Source organism: Osmerus mordax, chromosome 2 (genome assembly GCF_038355195.1).
Source record: "Osmerus mordax isolate fOsmMor3 chromosome 2, fOsmMor3.pri, whole genome shotgun sequence".
NCBI lineage: Eukaryota > Metazoa > Chordata > Actinopteri > Osmeriformes > Osmeridae > Osmerus > Osmerus mordax.
The window spans coordinates 23056795-23080490 of NC_090051.1; the positions used below are offsets into that span (position 1 = coordinate 23056795).

The 23696-nt window shown below is 49.9% G+C and overlaps 1 protein-coding gene across 1 annotated transcript in view; it reads right to left on the reverse strand.

The window, feature by feature from the left end:
• Positions 1-23036, reverse strand: part of hdac4 (histone deacetylase 4) — a 96002-nt gene extending 72966 nt beyond the window's left edge. The window contains exon 1 of the mRNA XM_067257289.1: positions 22828-23036. Coding sequence (XP_067113390.1) covers positions 22828-22849 — 22 coding nt within the window. The 5' untranslated portion in view covers positions 22850-23036. The remainder of the gene's footprint in view (positions 1-22827) is intronic.
• Between the last annotated feature and the right edge of the window lie 660 nt (positions 23037-23696).

The following is a 23696-nucleotide window of genomic DNA, read 5'->3' on the forward strand; positions in this document are numbered from 1 at the left end:
ACACACACACACACACACACACACACACACACACACACACACACACACACACACACACACACACACACACACTAAAAGGTTTGGGGTGTACTGGATGATGAGAGAAGACAGCATACATTAGCTGGACTATAGCTCTGAGTGTTCACTGACCACTAGGATAATGGATGTAGACAACGTCCATAATGGACAGTGTGTGTGTGTGCAGTATCATCACTAACCATTCCACAGCATGTCCGTTATTGCTCAAGCACGTCACCATTTGTTGTGTTCATTAGGCTGGTGCCCAGGGGGCGGAGCCAAGGGGGCGGAGCCCAGGGGGCGGAGCCCAGGGGGCGGAGCCCAGGGGGCGGAGCCCAGGGGGCGGAGCCCAGGGGGCGGAGCCCAGGGGGCGGAGCCCAGGGGGCATGGCCTTGTGCTTTGAGCAGAACAACAGGGGGGATTTGAACCTGAGACCCATCGATCTGAAGGCACAAACTGAGCAATGCACATACCCCAAGTTAGAAGACATGTCTTTAAAATAAGAGTTTGTGCAATGCTATGATGGATAAAAGATCTTAATAATTCATCGCTATCTGTGGTCAAACCTGGGGAAAGTGTAGCTGGTTTATGGGCGTGGTGTGAGAATGGCAGGCTAGCCCCTGGTTCTAGTCATGTAGTTCAGGACCATACTAGCACGCTTCCAGTTGGGTTCTTTCTCAGTGGTTAGAGCACTGGAATGCAGATCGAGAGGTTGCAGGTTCAAATTCACCTCTATTAGTTGCTTCAGATAATTGAGTCTGCTAGATTCTTTCTATTCTCATTTTCCCCACTGGTGTTGAGTAACTCTGACTTCTCTCTCTTCTGAATACTAAAGCAACACATCGTGTTTGTGTCGACGTTGCTGGTGTCTGCAGCACAGACACATCCGACGGATTCAACTTGATATGAACACGAGGGGGTGAGAAGAGGAAAGAAACAACATATGTATGTCTTGTATGTGCCCTCTCACCAGACAACACACCCACAGGCAATGTGCTCCCAAGTGTCTCAGTGCAAGTGACTGGAACATATGGTGCAGCGCTTGTCTGTGTGTGAACAGACATACATGTGGATTTCCATCCGTGTGCACCACATGGTGGTGAAGGCAGCCCAGGCCAGCACCCCCCCTCCGGCTCAGACGTGAGGGCAGGGAGGAGAGCTCCACATCCAGACAACCCTAAACACCACACCCTCTTCTACCGTACACCCATTAAACATCGACATGCACCCGCAAACACACACTCCAGCGGTCCGACCTCTCACCTGCTAGACCATAAAGGTGCCAAGCACGTCCCTCCCCCGCCCCCTTGCCGCCTGGCGCCAGAGAGACAACCTGTCCTGCAGACCTCCAGACCTCCAGAGGACTCTGGAGTTCTGCTCTGCCAAAACCTCCAACCTACATCCGGACCCTCGGACCAACCCCCGGCCTGCCCTCCTGGCTGCCCGAGCCAGCATCCAGGCACCAGCACCACCACGCTGAGGACATGCCAGGGAAGCCAGCCGGCGTCTGAAGACAGAACCGCAAGCCTTCCAGCTTTCCTGCACCGACCAGAGCGTGGTGCCAACGTGGCCAGCTTAGGGGCTCCTGTTCACAGGGCCGGTCTGGCATCCGGCTGCACTCAGCTGCCGCAAATGTCATTAATAACCTACATGTTTCCTTGACAATTTACTAAACCTAATTTAGTAAAATATAAATAAATGTCCACCTTTACTTAGTTACTGCCTTATGCCCTCTTGCCGATACCATATTGTGGATCCATGCAGCATTACACAACCCTTTTCCAATCCACCGGTGACATGCCAGTTAGGGTCGGTGTGCGTGACACAGAGAGGAACCACTAATTGATTTTGGAAACAGGTTTAACATAACCAACCAGAACTGGCATGTTGATGTCTAGCCGAATGGCTTTGCGCGTGATTCCAGGAATCATCCATCAGAGAGGATGAAGTCCAGAGAGGATGGGGTCCAGAGTGTATCAGAGGATGAGGTCCAGAGTGTATCAGAGGATGAAGTCAAGAGTGTATCAGAGAGGATGAGGTCCAGAGTGTATCAGAGAGGATGAGGTCCAGAGTGTATCAGAGAGGGTGAGGTCCAGAGTGTATCAGAGAGGGTGAGGTCCAGAGTGTATCAGAGAGGATGAAGTCCAGAGTGTATCAGAGAGGATGAGGTCCAGAGTGTGTATCCAGGGATGAGGCGTGCAGAAGACCAGAGCGAAGAGGGAGAGAGCAGGGACGAGCCAGCAGCTCTGGAATGTGCTGATAAGATGAAGCACAGGTCAGGGTCACCAGGAAGTGTGGATCAACAACTGTTACGACTCCTGCAGAGAGGAAGCCAGTACCAGTGCCAGAGCTGGATTAAGATTAGATTTTCAAAACAATTAAATGCCGTCACTAAAATAAAAAATAAAGAAGTAGTTTGCGTCCCAACAGCAGCTGAGGTGACGCCTCCTCATCTGGCCGTCTGGACAAGGTGCTCGGTGTCTCCTGGGGACATGGACTGCTGTGAGGGGCTGTGTTTCCCCGTCAGCTGAACATCGTTCCCCTCGCTAGACCACCACAGCACAGCCACACAAGAGACCACACTGTACCACAGGCCACAACCATAAAAGGGATAAACACACAGAGAATCGATCTTTTTGAAAAAGGCGTTTTTGGAAGCGTTAAAGGATCAGAAGCGACAGAAAACATGCCTGTTCCCTCAGGATCAAGTCCAAGTTCACAAGCGTAGCACCAGCTCAGGTGTGATATTCTAACAAGTACGATCCTGCCTGGGGAGGGCGGGGGGGGGAGAGAAGGTGAGATGGGAGTGGGTTTATACATGAGCTATTTCTGACACGACACCTTCGGTACTAGGTTGTTTTTAACAAAGAAACCAGAAATACACACACACACACAGACACACGAGCATCCAGGAGCAGATTCATAAAAAAAAAAACACATCCACATACAATGTCATGCATGAAGGGAAAATATAACAAGTCACATTACTGGCTTTACTGAGCCTGTTAACAGTGCGTTTCCTGAGCTACATTTGACCTTTAGAAGGCAGACAGAATTCAGAATTAACTGAATGAATGCATACGCAGAGTTAGAGATCTGTTTGTGTGCCTGTATACGTCAGTAGGTGTGTGTGCATGTGTATTAATGTTTGTGCAGTGAATCATGTCATTAGTCAAGTTCACCTCTTTGTGACACACAGGAAGTGTGAGTCATCACCTCCGTTTCCAAGGTGAACAGTGTTCTGCTGCCTGACACCCCACACAATCACCTGCTTCATCTCGGCTCACACACACAAATACTCACAGTTAACAGATAACTCCCAAACCTGTTATTATTTTGTGTATTTTGCATCATGTTACCAGAAGTGAAACTGCATCTCCAGTTTACAGAAATTCAGTAGAATTACCTTTCTTTGAAACAGTGTTCCTAGAAATCCACCTTTTTCTCAGTTTGAGTGGTTCCATTTTTAAGCTGCCAGTTGGCTGAGCTTTGCAAACAGGACCCTGTAAAAACCAACAACTGTTTGCTTGAAGTTTGAGGGTGGAGAACATGACAGGAAGTGCACCGTGACGTGTGGGGTGTGCATGACGCTCTAATCTGAAAGGCATTTCTAAGGAAGTGATAGACCATCTGCTGTCTGATTAATCCTGACTATCAAGGGACCGCTCGCAACATTATCTTGAAATTTAACACCGGTTTGACTCAGGACTTCAGAAGCTGCACACAAGTGAGCAGCACAGCTCCATGAACACACGCATGGAGAGACACACGCACACACACACGCCAGTAGACACTCACAAACCCTACTTGAGAGAAAACATGCCTTAAAGCTACAACTTAACAAAGGCAGTCCAAGTCAACAGGTCTAACGACATTGTGAGAGAATGCTCCGCTCCAACCCTGAGCTATGCTGCACAGAGAGAGGGACTGTAGTGTCCAGACCACTTGTTCTCCCAGGGGAGGGAAGGAAAACAACCTGAACAGCTGGCTGCCAGACATCTTCTGAGGGGAGATGAGGAAACTACAAAATATGTAGAGGATGCAGCACTGATGTAAGCACTGATAATACCTGGATGACCTCCTCTGGCTGGAGCTGTGTTTATAATTAAAACTAAAGAGTGTGTGTGTGTTGGTTTGTTGAGGATAAAGGGGGGGGGTGCCAGTGACCCACAGCCTCAGGGGTTCTGGGGTGAGCAAGACAGACGAGCAAGGAAGAGGAATCCACACGTAAAGAATCGCAAGATCCTTACCCAGGCTAAACGAGCCCTGTTCCTTACCCAGGCTAAACGAGCCCTGTTCCTTACCCAGGCTAAACGAGCCCTGTTCCTTACCCAGGCTAAACGAGCCCTGTTCCTTACCCAGGCTAAACAAGCCCCGTTCCTTACCCAGGCTAAACAAGCCCCGTTCCTTACCCAGGCTAAACAAACCCTGTTCCTTACCCAGGCTAAACAAACCCTGTTCCTTACCCAGGCTAAACAAACCCTGTTCCTTACCCAGGCTAAACAAACCCTGTTCCTTACCCAGGCTAAACAAACCCTGTTCCTTACCCAGGCTAAACGAGCCATGTTCCTTACCCAGGCTAAACGAGCCCTGTTCCTTACCCAGGCTAAACGAGCCCTGTTCCTTACCCAGGCTAAACGAGCCCTGTTCCTTACCCAGGCTAAACAAACCCTGTTCCTTACCCAGGCTAAACGAGCCCTGTTCCTTACCCAGGCTAAACGAGCCCTGTTCCTTACCCAGGCTAAACGAGCCCTGTTCCTTACCCAGGCTAAACGTGCCCTGTTCCTTACCCAGGCTAAACAAGCCCTGTTTCTTACCCAACGTTAGCCTGATGTTCGTCCTGCCCCCCAGTGAGCCCACCAAGACGCGGGCCGAATCCCAATACTCTGGGGTACATTTACATTTAGTCATTTAGCAGACGCTCTTATCCAGAGCGACTTACAGTAAGTACAGGGACATTCCCCCGAGGCAAGAAGGGTGAAGTACCTTGCCCAAGGACACAACGTCAGTTGGCATGACCGGGAATCGAACTGGCAACCTTCGGATTACTAGCCCGATTCCCTCACCGCTCAGCCACCTGACTCAGGGTAAGGGCTAGGGGGCTAGGGGTAAGGGCTAGGGGTAAGGGCTAGGGGTAAGGGCTAGGGGGCTAGGGGTAAGGGCTAGGGCTAGGGGGCTAGGGGTAAGGGCTAGGGGGCTAGGGGTAAGGGGTAAGGGCTAGGGGGCTAGGGGTAAGGGCTAGGGGTAAGGGCTAGGGGTAAGGGCTAGGGGTAAGGGCTAGGGGTAAGGGCTAGGGGTAAGGGCTAGGGGTAAGGGCTAGGGGTAAGGGCTAGGGGTAAGGGCTAGGGGGCTAGGGGTAAGGGCTAGGGGTAAGGGCTAGGGGTAAGGGCTAGGGGTAAGGGCTAGGGGTAAGGGCTAGGGGTAAGGGCTAGGGGTAAGGGCTAGGGGTAAGGGCTAGGGGTAAGGGCTAGGGGTAAGGGCTAGGGGTAAGGGCTAGGGGTAAGGGCTAGGGGTAAGGGCTAGGGGTAAGGGCTAGGGGTAAGGGCTAGGGGTAAGGGCTAGGGGTAAGGGCTAGGGGTAAGGGCTAGGGGTAAGGGCTAGGGGTAAGGGCTAGGGGTAAGGGCTAGGGGTAAGGGCTAGGGGTAAGGGCTAGGGGTAAGGGCTAGGGGTAAGGGCTAGGGGTAAGGGCTAGGGGTAAGGGCTAGGGGTAAGGGCTAGGGGTAAGGGCTAGGGGTAAGGGCTAGGGGTAAGGGCTAGGGGTAAGGGCTAGGGGTAAGGGCTAGGGGTAAGGGCTAGGGGTAAGGGCTAGGGGTAAGGGCTAGGGGTAAGGGCTAGGGGTAAGGGCTAGGGGTAAGGGCTAGGGGTAAGGGCTAGGGGTAAGGGCTAGGGGTAAGGGCTAGGGGTAAGGGCTAGGGGTAAGGGCTAGGGGTAAGGGCTAGGGGTAAGGGCTAGGGGTAAGGGCTAGGGGTAAGGGCTAGGGGTAAGGGCTAGGGGTAAGGGCTAGGGGTAAGGGCTAGGGGTAAGGGCTAGGGGTAAGGGCTAGGGGTAAGGGCTAGGGGTAAGGGCTAGGGGTAAGGGCTAGGGGTAAGGGCTAGGGGTAAGGGCTAGGGGTAAGGGCTAGGGGTAAGGGCTAGGGGTAAGGGCTAGGGGTAAGGGCTAGGGGTAAGACAGAGTATTGGGATTCAGGCGTGGAGTCATCTCGTGGCATGTCTGTCTGGGTTGGAGAGAGAGTGGCTCAAGTAAGGCTCGCTCGGCCAGTTCAGTCCTCTTCTCCTCCCACCTGGTTTCATCACCGGCTCTCCCTGCTAATGAGACCCACCCCCCACCGTCCCTGTTTTAAAACCAACCCCCACCTAGTACAGCGACCCTCTAATTAATTATTTTGGAGATCCACCCTTCACAGCCTGCAGAGTTGGTGGTTTATGGAGGACAGGGGTGGGGCCTATAGGGAGCCAGCTGGGTGATGATCCATCACTGTGACCCAGATCACCTCCACACTGCTTCACAACATCACAAAGTCACTTATTTTTCACTATATTATTACAGAACAAAAGCAAGTTTTTAAATGTAATTGTGTAATTTCCACAAAAAAACCCTTCTTCCAGTCGGGGTTTGTGAAGACTGTAACTGTTTCAGTGATTCATAACAGCTGCAACACACCAGAGCTGTCTGACCTGAACCTGAAGCCCCACAGACAGGCCGGTCCAGGGGCGTGGAGGTGACTGAACCTGAAGCCCCACAGACAGGCCGGTCCAGGGGCGTGGAGGTGACTGAACCTGAAGCCCCACAGACAGGCCGGTCCAGGGGCGTGGAGGTGACTGAACCTGAAGCCCCACAGACAGGCCGGTCCAGGGGCATGGAGGTGACTGAACCTGAAGCCCCACAGACAGGCCGGTCCAGGGGCGTGGAGGTGACTGAACCTGAAGCCCCACAGACAGGCCGGTCCAGGGGCATGGAGGTGACTGAACCTGAAGCCCCACAGACAAGCCGGTCCAGGGGCGTGGAGGTTGTGAGCAGGAATCTGTTCTTGCACAACTTCCTGTACTCTGTTTTCACAGGCCAGTTTGGAAGTGAGAGGGAATAGTTCTAGTGTCTGTGTGTGTGCGTGTGTGTGTGCAGACAAAAAAGGATGGTTTGGGTCTTGCTGAATCCAAACTACCATGCAAAACTGTTGAGTGAGGAGGGGACGAGGAGGAATGGGAGGGATGGTTGAGATGGAGGAGATCCAAACTGACAAAACAAAACAGTGCCTCTGGAGCGCGCCCTGTGAGCAACAGCATTTTAAAACAAGCCAGCACATTCCCGGTAATTATCCAAGAATTCCCCACATGTGGGTCTGTCTGACGTCAATCCTGTACCTTCCCAAATAGACTCTTTATCCCCCCGATGCGGTTAACTTCAGCCCCAGCCCTGCTGGGCAGGAGGCCTGCTGGGTGCAGGAGAGAGGGGCTTCTCTCAAGGCGGTGAGAGGCTAATCAGGGGAAAGGGGTGTGCGGTTTTGAGTGTGGCTGTGTGGATTTGATAGGCATGGACAATGTGATTTGTGTTTTGTTGCAGGAGGGTGTGTGAGGGTGGTCCGGCATCTACACTGTAGGCATCTGCCACAGGCTGCACACTGAGACTCAGTAGACAAGGAAACAGAGACAATAACATTAGCAAGAACTGGGATCAATGAGTGATGAGTGTTGGACAGCTGGGAGCGGAGCGAGTCGCACAGTGATGATGTCATGTAACCAGAAAGAGGATTATCTGTAATAACGCTCATTCACTCAGGTTTTAGAGGGTTTGCAGAGGATTACCTTCCATCTGATGCTGAGTGAATTGCGTTATTATGATTATAATTATCTTCCCTACGTGCATGTGTAGGTGTGTGTGTGTTTCACTCTCATGATGGAGAATTTACAGAACCAACTTCGGTCGACTTTCACCTTCTGATTTACGGAGAAAAACGTAACTATTTCTTTCCTCTTGTCCTCAGAGGTTTTGCAAATTCCCGTTTAATGTGTTAATCCATGTGGTGGTCCTCCACGTCAGCCTGGGGTGTCAGGGGGAGGAGAAGCCCTGCTTTAGGGGTGTTTGTTTTGCTGCTCTGTGCGTGCCCAATGCAGGCTTGGCAGGCTTTCTGCTTGAGCCTAATGTGTTGGTGCAGAGCTCCCTTGCCATCTGATGTCAACAAGCTGCTCAGCCATCCTGATCCAGCGCAGGGACCCAGTCCAACCCACCAGTCAGACCTGGACACCAGGGAGACACCAGTCCGGAGAGGGTCGAAGTGGAGAATGTTAGTCAACCGAAGAAGTGAATGAGAGTTTGGTGGTAAACTTAAGGTGCCATCTCACTTCAGCTAATGTGGTTTAGTGTGATTAAGTCACAGAGATGTGATTCATCTGACTTCCTGTCATTGGTTTGGTCGTGTTTCCTGTGGACGTACGATCATGTGATCCGTACTCTGTGGACGGGCAGGTTGTCCGTTGATTGGCCAAAACGTTTGAAACACATCACGTGACACTTTAACATGACCAAATGTATTTGTGTCATTTCTAGTCAGGCTACAGTGAGAAGAACAGTTATCCCTCTGCAGTTACAGGCACTAAAGTCAACTGACTGTCATCAAGCTATGATATTTCCTCGGCCAATGAGAGAGAGAGAGAGAGAGAGAGAGACAGAGAGAGAGTTGGGAAAATGAAATGATAAAGCCGTCACACTGAGATGTGCTGACAAGCAGGACAGAGGCGGCCCAGCCAGGGGCTGAGATGTGTTCATTATAAGATGAGGTTGTTAACACGGAGCCTGGAGGAGCTAGCAGAAGACATCAAACCTGTAATCATCCTGTCGTCCGTCCTCTCAGAGTGTAATGATACGGTGCACGCTCTCTGTGAGGGGGGAGGCTGGAGGCGGGGGTGGGCAGCGCTGACGACGGGGGTCTCAGTTTGATTGTTACGGAGTTCAAAAGGCATCGGTTGTATTAACAGTGACGTCACGTGACGTCATGTGAGCACTTGGTTTTTTCCAAAGGGCCGTTTAGGGGCGTCTGAACCAGCAACCTCTTGGAGGATGAGAACCCTGCTCCAGGGTCTCAGGGTACGGGGTCATGACCCTGGGATTCCCAGAGTTCAGAGGGCCATTCAGCGGTCACACCATTAGCACGCTGCTCCAGCTCTGGTCGTCATTGGACGCAGTCACCGTAGGTGACGCTCTGTCACGGAAAGTGACGGCTCTTTCACCGGAGCCGCAACGATCACGAACATCCCCACCCCCCGCCTCCTCAGAGCGCTGGGCTGGGTGTGAAAACAAAGAGATCAAAAGAAGAGAGGGAACAGGGGAGGACAGAAGCACTTCATGTCATTGGCTCACTTCCTACACCAATATCCTCCCTCTAATTACAATTAAAATCAGCACGCTTGCTTGCGTGCTCTGGGCCCCAACACTTGCAGCGCGTTAGAAAGCCTTGTTTGTTTACCGTGACCCTTCACACAAAGCCTTCTGGGTAATGAGCAGGGAGGCCAGGAGGAGCAACAGTGAGACCCTCCTGTCGCCTTCTCCTGTCTCCCTGGAAGAGCCTGGCTCCGGGTCAGCCCTCTGCCCTGGGAGGTCGACAGGGAGCAGAGTTTAGATGACACTGCTGTTCTGGAATCAGGACGATAAGAGGAGCTCAGTCCAGAGGAGGAGACAGTTTTTCCGTGTTTCATTTTCAGTCGCCTGAACTGACATTTGGTTCTTCAGTTGGACAAACAGAAAACAGTATATTCACTGGTCTCTCCTTTGGATGAGAGATCCAAACATGGACCATGTCAACTAACGAGGAAAAGTAAACAACACAAGTGGTTTTAAACAGCCTAATGTCACACAAACATGCACGAGCAGCACACAAAGCAGGTCAGCAACAGGAAGATGATTTCCCCTTGTCCTTGTACTGTGTGTGTATATATGTGTGTGTGTGTGTGTGCGTGTGTGTGGGGGGGGGGTGTACATCATCTAATCCTGATTCTACAAGCATGTTGTGGGATGGAATGTTCCCTGCTGAAAATGAGATCAGTGTCATCACAAATCGAGAATGAGCTTAAAGGGAGGGGGAATTAAAAAAAAAAAGTAAATGAAAAATGTCAACAGGTACCTTATGACAAATTCAGGTCAAACCCATGTGGACAGTTAGCCTGGGAACCTGACTAATCTGCCAGCTAATGCGTACCTGCTCTGCCACCCTGGGCCCGGCCACGGGCCACCCTGGGCCCGGCCACCCTGGGCCCGGCCACCCTGGGCCCGGCCACCCTGGGCCCGGCCACCCTGGGCCCGGCCACCCTGGGCCCGGCCACCCTCCCATTCTAGCTGATTTCCCCCCAGCATAAAAAGTGCCGGGCCAGACGGATGCTCCGTCAGACAGCTGGCTGCCTGAGGAGGGAGGGGGGGGGGAGAGGCGGGCACTTGGGGGGATCCTGCCCTGTCTGGATCAATGAGAGGACAACAATCCTCCCTCTGTACTGAACTACACTCTGTCCTGTGTGTGCCTGTGTGGTGTGAGAGAGGAAAGAAAGAATGAAAGAAAGAGAGAGGGAGTGACAGAGAGAGATAAAGTGAGGGAGGGAGGTTGAGGCCAGTCTATAAATACCCCAGGCAGGCAGGCAGGCAGTGTGGAGCTGACAGGGCAGGAGTCCTGGGTGACAGGGCAGGAGTCCTGGGCGACAGGTACTGGTTCCATGATAAGTTGGTGTAACACAAACGATTGTGCTGTACCTACACAATGTGTGTGTGTCTGTATGTAAGGGGACTGATGGTGTGTGTGCTAGTATGTGCCTGTATATAAGTGTGTACTTGTATATAAGCTTCATCGGATGTGTGAATGCGTGGTACACATGCCCTAATGACCTGATCAAAATGACAAGACAACAAGAGAATGACTAAAGAAAGCTTTTGCGTGGGCAATACGGTGGTAGGAGAGAGATACAGGGAGGGAGGAGAGTGAGAGGATGAAGATAGAATAGATAGAAAAGGAAAATATGAGCAGGCCTTCCATGTAATATCATATTCTACTAATTTACACACCACCCCTCATAAACAAACAGCATTTCTCATTAACCTCCACTAGCATTCCCTCTAACTCAGTTATTTAGCCGAGGACTGTGGCATTCGCTTGCACAATTACCTCAACAGTCCATTCATTTTGCTAGCAGCTAATGTGCATTGGCCACCTCACACCCACTCTCTCATTCAACTGGCTTCCTCTCGAACAATGGCATGAGATATGAATGAGCATAGGGAAGAAAGAAAATCAAGGTTTTTTTCTTGAGGCGTAGTATTCGGAACACTGATAGCTTCTCTGGCCTCATTACACTTGCATGTGTGACCAGGCAGTAGGCCTGTAGGTGGAAAATATGATTTTAATCAAAGCACAACTCAGCCAAGTCAACTAACAGTTCCATGGATCATACAAGCTTGTCTCAGATGGGAATGTGTGCAGATTCCAGGAAAGATAGTTTGAGGGAATATCTGGGCTGTATGGTTCTCAGAAACAACTCTGCCTACTTTTGCTGCTCCTCCCAAAACGCAAAACATGCCTGAACAGAAAAAGTGGTTTCGCCTCCGATAATGAGCGACAGGCTAATTGGCCAATGGGGGATAAGGGATGTGAGGGATGTAGTTGGACAGTCAGAATGAATATGCAATCACAACTGTGTGGGAGTAGATTCTCTCTTTTAATTTTTTTGCCCTCCATTTTTCCAGTCTCAGTAATTTTTCAAAATCTCAAACAACCCCTCCGACATTAGAAAGCCAATAGGCCTACGGGCTTTGGTGATGACGGCAGAAGAGGGTTTAACAGAGACAGAAGCTTACAAAATAAGGTGAATTGAGAATAAACAGACTTGACCAGACGTTGCGAGGTGAGAGGAGATGCATGCAGGACAGCTAGTATCAGTGTTGGTCAGCTGCCCTGCTTTTCCCAGAAGCCTTTTTTTCCTAGAACAGTCCTGATCATTCTCCGCGTACTGACGCAACATCTGGAGACAGAGCGCTAAAAAGGCATTTCCTCTGATGGAGGAGCGAGCGGGTCGTTTGTTTGGACGCTGTCCATCGCGGATTAATATTTATATCAAGACACGGAGAGAGTTGGGGTAATCTGATAAAGAGCAACAATAACCGGGAGAATGGAGACATATGACGCAGTGGATTAAAGCTAAAGTGGAGGATGACGGCCTAGCAGACCATAGGTCCAGCCTAACGCTCTATATCCCCCACTGACACAGCTGTGGCCTGCTAAAAGTACGTCATCGACTCAAAATCGTGTATTGTTATTATAGAACATGCCTAAAAAAAAATATATAAATGCCTTGCAGAAGATTAGGTCGAGCAGGTCAGCTCCCATATTCCTCAAAGCATTTCAGTGGCTCCACTGCGAGCCTTCAGCTCTTTACCTGGGACGACCCAATTCGCTGCTGTTGACACACAGCTGCAGCACTTACAAGACAGACTGGCAAGATCAGATATTTAAACTGATTGAATAACATGTAAACCTAACCGCAAAGTTGGCAAAAGTTAAGCTAACGGTAGCTAACCATAGACATAATAAAGAGTAGACGCCGCATCGACTGCTACTGCCTACTGGCACTGACGAGCTGTGGGGCCGCCATCTTGGAACGGGCACCCGCTCCACTCAGTGTAATCTGTTAGGCTGGGACAATGAGCTGTCAGTGCATTTAATTAATCATACCGAACTGAATACCGAATAGATTTTCACACGGTTTGCTTTGCTGCAAAGGTCATACATGTAGCTATGATACAGGAAATGGTTAATCTTTTCACAAAATACAACCAATAGTATGGTGATGTTAAATCCTACTTGTGAAAAGTAATCCCCCCAGCCCTGTTTGCGATTGTCCGCCGATTTAAGCAGGAATATGCTGCACAGTGCTGGCATCTTGTTTATTCTTAGGGAGTCAGGTGGCTGAGCGGTGAGGGAATCGGGCTAGTAATTCGAAGGTTGCCAGTTCGATTCCCGGTCATGCCAACTGACGTTGTGTCCTTGGGCAAGGCACTTCACCCTACTTGCCTCGGGGGGAATGTCCCTGTACTTACTGTAAGTCGCTCTGGATAAGAGCGTCTGCTAAATGACTAAATGTAAATGTAAATGTATTCTGATGCTACGCAACTAGGAATTTGCCCTGACTATGATGGCGGCCGCATTTCTCGCGCCCAGCAGCCAAGGCGGCGTCTACTCTTTATTATGTCTATGTAGCTAACTAGCTAGCCACAGTCGCAAACATCACTAACGTCAAGATGTCACAAACCTGAGCGCGTTTACCGACACTACAGTAGATCAGTCCAGTAGCTCGTTAGCTTATTGGAGATATCTAAGCAAACTAAAACTAAAAAAAGACAGCTGCAGAAACACCACAAGCACAGACCAAGGTGATAACATCCTATGTAGCTAGCTATGTTTCCAGGCTGTGATATCAAAACCCGGTATTTTCGCCCTTACTGGTTAGCTGTACAGGCAGTGGATAATATCAAACTGGGTTGAGAATGTCTATTGTAGACTATGACTGTAACAACTGCAGTTCTAAGTGTGATGGCGGGTTATGCAAGAGCAGTAGTGCATATGTGGAAAACGAAAGTTGCATTTAATAGAGATAACAACTGCATGTGAGGTAGCAAAGTTAGCGTAGCTGTTTATGTTCGTTGCTATCCGACATGCCAAGTTTCTGCGCCAGGCCAGGGCTACAGCTCGGTGAGCGCTGAGCTAAACGTCTCCGGATCTCAAGGCAGCTTCCGGGTCTGATCAGACGCCACACACCGTGGAGCTGGATCACTCATTATCTTGGCAGCTCATCAACACGGTCTCTCCTCCCTGCTGGGCAGCAGGTATTAACACATGCTGCCTGGACAGAGAACACACCTACTGCCGCCTCAGGTCAGCTGAGGTTCACTTCATCATGGTGCGCTACAAAATATTTGTACTCTGCTATGGTGGGTCACAGAAAGGCCAAATTGTGTTCGTGTGTGTGTGTGTGCGCGCACGCGTGTTGGAGGGTGGAGTGCAGGAATGTGTGGACGTCACAGCAGCTATACTATCACCAGCTGTTCTCAACAATGAGTTGATCAGTCCCATACGCATGCACAAAAACATCACACACACACACACACACACAGGAGGGGGTCACTTGAGCATTTATGAGAAACCCTAACATCCACCAAGTCATTAGAGTTTGCTAGAGATGAATCCATGAGTGTGTAATCAGTGTTGGAATTGGATCTTGTTGTGTCAAAGCTTTTGTTAATGTCACTGAGTGCATCATTAATGTCACTGTGTGTGTGTGTGTTATAGTTGTGCCTCAGTAGGAAATGGTTCCACCACTGAGACAGAGGTTAGTAGTACCAGCTCTCACCATTTCCCTTCCAAGTGTTGATGATGTAGCTGGATTGGAGCTCACATTTTCTCCACTGAAATGTCCACTTCAAACTCTCGATCTCTCTCATTACCATCACATATCACCTGTATGGAATTACAGTTTTGTCCAAGACCTCAACTCACCCCTCCCTCCCTCCCTCCCTCCCAGAGCGATCCCCTCCCCTCTCTCACCCCTCCCTCCCTCCCTCCCTCCCAGAGCGATCCCCTCCCCTCTCTCACCGGGGCACAGGGGAGGGAGATGCACTCCAGGTCAAACCAGGACTCCTCAGCTTTGACGTCTCTGTGTGTGTTGTCAACAGCAGAGGGTAACGGACCCAGAGCCCCCCAGTCCCCCTCCCTGTGTTTGCTCTCTCGCAGCGGGCTGTTTGAGGGTCGCTGGACGCCATTTAACCCTAGAACCTCCACTCCGACCGCCGGTGAAACGAAACAGCGCAGATTGCGTCTTAGAATCATGGGAGAATGAAAAGGTCTGGATGTTTGTGTGCGAGGTCACAGTAAACAGCAGCGCCAGGAGTTAAGGTCTCCGTTTCAGAGCTTATCCCCGGATTAGTGCCTGGAAAAGTTCATTCTGCCCCTGGAGACCCAGGGAGACCCGAGCCAGGCCTACTGGGGTTGTGTAACCGCCCAACTTTGTTTTTTGTTTTGTTTTAGGCTGTAATATCCAGCGGAAGAGGAAATTACAGCCTTGGAACAATCCACCTGACTTCAAACGGGGTCCCTGTCCTAGTTCTGACTCAGTCTCTGCTTATCTGTCCTTCACCAGCCAGACGCCTGCCTGCGCCCCTGCACGCCCCCAGGGCGTCCGGAGTCGGAGGAATCAGGAGGACAGATGAGTGTTCTGGTGACAGAGCTGGAGTGAGCTGGGCCCATCCTCTGCAGGGTTTAAAAAGCGTGGCTCGCTCTAATCTACATTCATCCTCTGATGAACTCTGTTTTAGTTGCCAGATTGGTCAGCTGGCCTTTCCAAATGTAAACCTCTAGGCTGTGAGAGGTCTCCAGAATGCAGGTATGGCTGTAGAGCCAGTCCCCAGACAGATACTGAGAGGTCCCACATGTTGGAACAGGCTAGCATACGTGTGTGTAGGCACCTCCCTCCAGACGTGCCAGCCAGCGCTATAAAACACATAGCATCGTGGAAAGAACTTGGTAATTACAGCGCTAAGACACATGTGGAGTGGTTCAAACCACCCAACGGACAGCCTCACTGGCACACAGTATCAGGGTAAACAAACGGGAATTCAGATATTTCAGGCAGTCATGTATCCTGGTGAATGAAAACCAACTATCATTCTGCCTCCCAAGACACTGTCTTCTGTCAGGGAGCCTCTTTATGTTACAGAAGAAAATTACCAAGAAGAATCGGCATCACTCAACACACAGGACGATGATTTAGAGGATCTTAAAGTCAATTTGCCACAAAAGCACATAGCATTTGAGCACACTTACAATTTAATTGGTAACTTCCCCCTCTAGCGAAGCCCAGCCCAAACCACTCAATACATTCATAACAAAAAGACTAAAAGGATGAGCGTTTCGTTGGAAAATGAGATTAGTCGACTGAGATATTATGGAAAACAGTAGGAGAAATCACAATGAAGAGGCAGTAATCGTATTTCTCCACAGTCTCTTCCATTGTTCTCTTGAGGTTTTGTTTAGCCTGTTCCCACTCTGCCCTCACATCCATCCACCCATTGTGGAAATATTTCCAGCGACTGAATGAGAACAATAACATTTCTGTGATGCTCAACTGCAGCGACTCCAGATATGAAGGGAAGCTACTGAATCCATCAAGCGGTACAGTAAGACTCGTCTGCTAGGAAACAGATGAGAAACTAAGTAAGGCTTCTGTCCCCCGTGCAGTTTGGAGTATTAAACAATACAAAAAAAGACTTTGTAGAAGCCCTCTCCTCTGCTTGACTTCGATCATCTTGAGCCAACTTTAAAAGCCAGAGTCTGAAACACATCAATTAACACCCAGGACCCTGTTCCTGAGATCCTCCCTCCCCCAGATGAGGACTAATGTGGGCGGGGCAGCGGAGGTTAAGCCCCTCTTTTGAAGATTACGCTTCACTTTCCAGTCGCCCGTCCCAGACACTAGCCAGTCCGACATAATCCAGAGCTGTGGGCTTCTGATAGCACCAGGAGAAGGCCCTCCTCACCGGCAGTTATCAGAGGAGACAGACACAGCAGAACAGGGTCAGTAGGAAAGGTCAGATCATTAAGATAACGCAGAACAGTGTTGGAGAGCAGTTAAGGAGATGCCTGCTATGTGTGTCTGGATATCTGACAGTTTAGGCTGACATGCAAAATACATATAGATTTTTCGATATATATATATATATCGCTCTGGATAAGAGCGTCTGCTAAATGACTAAATGTAAATATATTCTGTCCTATAGTATTTAATTTAAAAACAATTATTAAAATCTAAAAACTACAATCTTGATTTGGGAACTGTAAGGAGTGAAACACGTTCCAGTTATTCTGTCCTGCAATGTTGCATCAGCCTGTTTGTCGTCATGGAGCTTGTAAACAGGTAATAACGAACCGCAATCCTCCGTGCTTAATATTGAAGAAAAAGATTAGGGAAGGAGAACTGTTTGTTATCTGTTGTTTACACTCTACTGTTTCTTGCAAGAAGATTAGTCCTCCTTTAAGACTCTGAATCATGTTCCCCCTTCTCTGATATGGAATAATCTTGGGGATAAATCTGCACTTGGCCGTGCACTTCCTGCAAACTTCACATGAATAATTCACAACCATCTGCCACGGATAGAGAGTTAGAAAATAACTCAAAAGGGTTTATGTGAAGCACCAGTCTGTTGTTTAACCCCCCCCCCCCCCCCCCCCAACCCCAAAAAACAAGAACCACACTCTCCCCAACCTAACGGCACTCTGCTTGAGGTGTACAGTTCCAACACGGGTGCTAGATGCAACTCTCACATCAGACAACCTGTTTGCTTAACATGAAATACAAATGTCTTCAAATATTACGTCCACAAAGAGTCCAGCATGAAAGTTATCTTACGAGCGCTTGCTGTGTCGGTTGGACAGCAGACATCTGCTCTGAAAGTGGAGGCTTGTATGGTCTGGATGAGCAGAGCCTGGATGAGCAGAGCCTGGATGAGCAGAGCCTGGATGAGCAGAGCCTGGATGAGCAGAGCCTGGATGAGCAGAGCCTGGATGAGCAGAGCCTGGATGAGCGTGCTGGTGTCTGGCTTGCTGTGTGTGGCTGTCAGGGCCTCTGCTCGCCTGGCTGGGCCTCCGGAGACCTGCCTCTCTCTGTTAGTGTTCCAGCCAGGGGAGTGGCCCCTCGTGACGACTTATTGACGCAAGATTCCCCGGCTGGGCCTGCCAGCAATTACCCACGGAGGGAGAAGAGAGGAGAGGGGGGACCTGGCTCTGACGAGAGAGAGTGCGTGTGTGTGTGTTGGGGTTAGCAAGACCTTGGCCAGGGCTATAACCCAGTTACAAAACGCCAAGCTACATGTCACCCAGCCAGCCACCACCTCCCAAGTATAACAGGAACAAAGGCTCTACAGTGCTCCCAGACCTGTGTTCTGGGAGCAGGAAACAGTTGGACGTGGACAAGTGTCAGCACTACTGTCTAAACAGTTGTCCACAGGTTGGATGAATTCCTTGGCTGCTCAAGGAAATAGACTCGTCTCAAGAGGAGCATACTCTGACATCCATGACCAGGCCAGGGACAGAAGCACTCTGTTGACATAAGTAAAGCTAGCTTTATATGACTTCGACTCCGATACGGACAGACAGACAAACGTATTCGGACGGATTCGATTTACTCTTTTGAATTTATAGTACTCCGAAGGCTGTGGGTGCTGAAAACAATTCACCGCCAGAAAAGTAGGTGGAGCAACATTTTTGAACCTTAGAGAAGCCTGCCACATGACGTATTTGTGTGTGGAACCAATTGCGGACCAATCACAGCCAAGGGGTATCCGTAAAATTCGTACGAGAGTCAGAAAATCAGGAGGTGCACGATGAGCTCTCCCGAGGGGCTCTGCGAGGGCTCGGAGAGGGCGTTCCACATCGGAGAGGGAGTTCCCTGTGTCCGTCTCCTTGAAAACTGAGTTGTATAACTTGGGCTTAAGGTAGCGCAACAAATTCTACATTCACAGACAAGACACCTGTATATACTTTTTCATCTAATCCAGGTTCTCCGCAGACGCACGGTCTTTACAAGGTCTGAAAAAAACACAAAGCTACTCGTCATCCGTGTGATGACATTGACTTCACCTGAACCACCTCCGGTCAATACGCCTACAAGAATAATGTGTTCATTTAGCAGATGCTTTTATCCAAAGACACATGGGGGGGATTTGAAACTGCAACCTTTTGAACTGCAGTGAAATGCATTACTGCTGAGCAACACCCTCTATTAGAACACAGGTCACAGTAAAAGCTTTTGGTTTTAAATGTTTCAAAACATAAACACCAGGAGTGTCTTGAATAACAGTGAAAAAAACTAAACAAAAAGGCACCAAAATATTCTGCTCTGGCCTCTTTCTGAGTTATTGAGATTCAACATCCGCTGCTAAAAGAAACAATCTAAGGCCGAAATGTATGATTCACCACTTCAAAATAAAGAACAAAAGGGAGGTTCAGAACAGCAGACCAAAGCTGAGAGACGTGTCAGTGGCCCTGCGTCACCGCGTGTTGCAGAAGCTGGAGAAGTCGGTTCCCCCGATGAAGGTTGCGCTCAAGGCCAACCATGACATCACCATGACAGCAGCACACCAGGCCTGTGACATCAGCACACCAGGCCTGTGACAATAGCACACCAGGCCTGTGACATCAGCACACCAGGCCTGTGACATCAGCACACCAGGCCTGTGACAATAGCACACCAGGCCTGTGACATCAGCACACCAGGCCTGTGACATCAGCACGCTGGACACAGCCAACACCGCCAGTGAATGTGGGTCTTTTTCAACAATTGCTCTTTTGTGGGAAAGTTCTCATAATCAGGGCAGCCTTTAACGCAGAGAGACTCGTCCAAATGACGCGACCATGCGTGTCAGGAACAGTTGGAAGCGGGAGAGGGCTAGCAAGCCGTTTGTGCAGCCACGAGCAGGACCTGCAGGCAAGATAATCCTGACACATACAAATGCATTCACAGGGAACTAAACTGTAACCTGTCATCATAACTGCAGACAAAAAACACTTTCATCACAACCAAACACATACATCTATGACAAACCACTACAACTACATCAGAGTCCATCCCACTGCCTGTGTGCTTGCAGATGTGGATGACACAGGCGTCTTCTAAACATAATTTTGAAAGAAAACAACACCATAACAAACCCTTTGTGTGGATATGTTAACTGACCAATTTGTCCAATGTTAACACTGTTTATGGAAATGTGAATTCTGTGAACTGTCAACAGGAAACAACCTTTGAACAGGAAACAACCTTTGAACAGGAAACAACCTTCCAGCACGGCATGCTCGTGACCAGGGTTTCTAAGAATCCAGACTTATTCACAGACTGCAAACATGCTGAAGGATGTTATCTAGGAATTGTTAACACAACACTAAAAACGGCAACTTAATAACTTCCTCACTTCTAGAAAGCCATAAAACCGTGCCAGATAAGAGGTGTGTAATCTTCAGTCTCGTGTAGCTACAACTACAAGCAGTAAAACATGCAACCTGGATTACAGGGGAGAGGAATGCCATGCGCCTCTCTGTAGCTCGTATTCCACAGCAGGGACCACTCTTCCCAGAGCCAACGTGACCACGCTTCCCAGAGCCAACGTGACCACGCTTCCCAGACTGAGGGCTGCGACCTGAACCCCAGACTGAGGGCTGCGACCTGAACCCCAGACTGAGGGCTGCGACCTGAACCCCAGACTGAGGGCTGCGACCTGAACCCCAGACTGAGGGCTGCGACCTGAACCCCAGACTGAGGGCTGCGACCTGAACCCCAGATTGAGGGCTGCGACCTGAACCCCAGACTGAGGGCTGCGACCTGAACCCCAGACTGAGGGCTGCGACCTGAACCCCAGACTGAGGGCTGCGACCTGATCACACCTTCCTCCCCTAGCGGCCCAGCAGTGGGTCCAGACCCCGTTCACCATGTGGCGCTCCCGGTGTAGTCCCCTCTCCCCTGCACCGTGTACCTGAGGAGCGTGTACTCCTCACGTACCTGAGCAGGTGTCTGGGACCACACGTACCTGAGCAGGTGTCTGGGACCACACACGTACCTGAGCAGGTGACTGGGACCACACACGTACCTGAGCAGGTGACTGGGAACACACATACCTGAGCAGGTGTCTGGGACCACACGTACCTGAGCAGGTGTCTGGGACCACACGTACCTGAGCAGGTGTCTGGGACCACACGTACCTGAGCAGGTGACTAAGGGGGGAGGGACTGGAGAGGGAGAGAGTTCACACCCTGGACCAGGGTTTAACCAGTAACATCCGAAGAAATGTGTGTTGCTTTCGTTGTTTGTTCCGTTTGTTTCATAAGATTAATCAGATCTAATAACCTACTCATAAAGAATGCCAATACAAATGGTTTTGCAACACATTTACCAGTGAGAAACTTTACACGCAACAAGTTTAAAAGGCAATATTCAGACAAGACAGGCTGATGCACATCAGACGCATGCATGAACAGGTAGAGACAAGACTCGTTGATTCAACATGATCCGAGTCAGGAAGGGAGCCAGTCCGAATACACGCATCACCAACTAGAGAAGCAGAAACACACAGCCTTACAGGATGGACTCCACACACACACACACACACGGCACCCTGCTGAAAATCCCCACTGAGCGCACACGCACACACAGGGCGTTTCGTAATGGGATTCCAAACACAATGAATTGATGATCAACGCTCAAGTCATTTCCTGCACAGTCTGGTATGAGGGCTGGGCAGGCGATCCTCGTCCGTGAATCTGCACCATGACTCAAGAAAAGCTGTGACAACTGGATGTTGCTTCAATACCTGATTTCATTTCCTTCAGGACCAATCCACTGGAATGAGTAAAAAGCTATATTGTGAAAACTAGTTTACAAGTTCTTGGAATTCATTCGTTTCACTGTATGTCATAGAACATTCTGCGGGGGTTTCTTCAAAAGACACACCCTACCTCTACTCAACGCAGCTTAAAGCATCCATCATTCACTTAGCTGTCATCACGGTGGTTAAAAGAGGGAGGAGCTGGAGGGAGGAAGTGAACTGGGAAGGGAATTAAGCATCCATTCAGCGCTGTGCCAACAGCAGTGGCACGGTTAATAAATGATTAAGACTTCCCAATGAGTCTAGACCGGCCTAGCCCAGCCAGCCTCTCAGCACAGCAGTAATCCTCTCCCTCTGGTTGGGGCTAGTACTCTTAGTGCTGCTTGCAGCAACTCGGCTAAGCTCTGAGAATCAAGCTTACCCAACTAGTCTGACACTGGGACAGATAGGAAAGGGGCACAATTTAAATTTCGAACCTCTTATTCCTTCTACTGGCATGACGGCTTAAGAGTCCAGGCAGATTTAATATTCAGACTTTCTGAGTGATCCTCCAGGAGAAAGCAGGAGTCACACATGGAGAGACAGACTGACCTTTTCCGATTAGCAGAACACTTATGTCACTAACATCACTAACCTGAACCCTAACCCCAACCCAACTAGTTACTGGGATGGGAGGGGCGGGTGCCCTAAGGGGCAGTAAACTAACCCTAAAAAGCACCCTACTATCCATGGACCATGAGGACAGGGCCATAGTGAGAGGAACGGTCCAATACCACTAACCCCAATTCCCATCTCTAGAAGAGGAAGCTTGGGTTAGCAGCAGGTGACATGAGGGATCACAGCTCTCCGGCCCAGCTTGTGGCCAGGGTAAAGCCCATTACACTGTTAGTGCAAGCCCCCGGATTACCTGTGAACCCACAGTCTCTCCCTCCACAGACACGGGGCTCAAAGGGGCGGCTAGACGTCTGGAGCCCCCCTAACGGTGCACAGGGTGGGCAACACACGGACAAGGTACAGCTAGATCCAGTGTGGAGTGACCTTGTTGGAGCTTCTGTGAGTGGCAGACACACACACAACACACACATCTAAACCCTCAAGGGGTTTCAACTAGTTTTGTAATGGCGAGCACTACCTTCACCCAACAAGACCTGGTGCTGTGTGCTCACCTGTAGAGACACACCTGCTGTCACTGAACACACCGTTAGAATAGCTCAGGCAGCCATCGGACGCTGATCTGACATCCTCTCACAAATACAGCAAAATAAGGCAACTTCACAGGCTTGACCCGCGCAGTTGTGAGAAAGTTTACAGAAGACTTAACAGGAAATTGTAGAAGAACAGACGCGCACACACAAACACGATTTAAGCGTTTGTTATTGTTCGTATCAAACCACCCAATCAGAGCCATTCTCTTACCTGGGCGACTACGTGAGCTCATTGTTCTGCTGCTTGTCTGGACTGGTGAGGAGGAAGAGGAGGATGAAGAGGTGGGATGAGAAGACCTCAGTGCTCCTCAGCGGGGGTGCTGGAGAACGCCATCTGTTGCCCTGGTGCTCGGGTAGCGTTAGGGAGGCAGCGAGGCGATGGAGAAGAGGGCTGGGTCAGAGGATCATGGTGGCACCATGGAAGGTGTCTGTAGATGTCCACCACCCTGTAGGTCTGCTGCTATGACGACTCTGTAGGCCGGCTGCTATGACGACCCTGTAGGCCTGCTGCTATGACGACCATACAGTGACTCCTCTGAGGCCCCCGGATCTGAGGAGTTAAGGTATTGATGGATGCAGAATGTTTACAACAACCTTGACAGGAACAGTGACTTCTGGTTTAAATGTAAAGTGTTGGCCAATGAACTACTCAATACTCTTGAAATATATTCAATATATTTATATATATAATATATTCAAAACTTCTTACATAGCCACCTCAAACCTTCACCACAGTGAAATACAACTCACAAGCTCTTTGTTTGGATGCGGTGAACTTTTTAGTACAAATGTGAATTGCGCTTTCACAGCCTGTCACAACATGTTACAGGTGACCTCACATACCAGGGTCACACTGACACGCACACCACAATACCACACATAATTGTGCTGATCTGAGTGCTTGTGAACAGCCTAGCCTGCAGGCTAGAATGGGTCTCTTTCAGGCTTCTCCACGATGACTCGTGTGAGGTACAGGGTGTGTGACTGCAGAGACACCGAGAAGTGTTCAACTGCCAACTAACTTTCTAACGTTGCAGTTGACCCCCACGACCCCAAGACGTATAGCAGGTGCCCCCATGT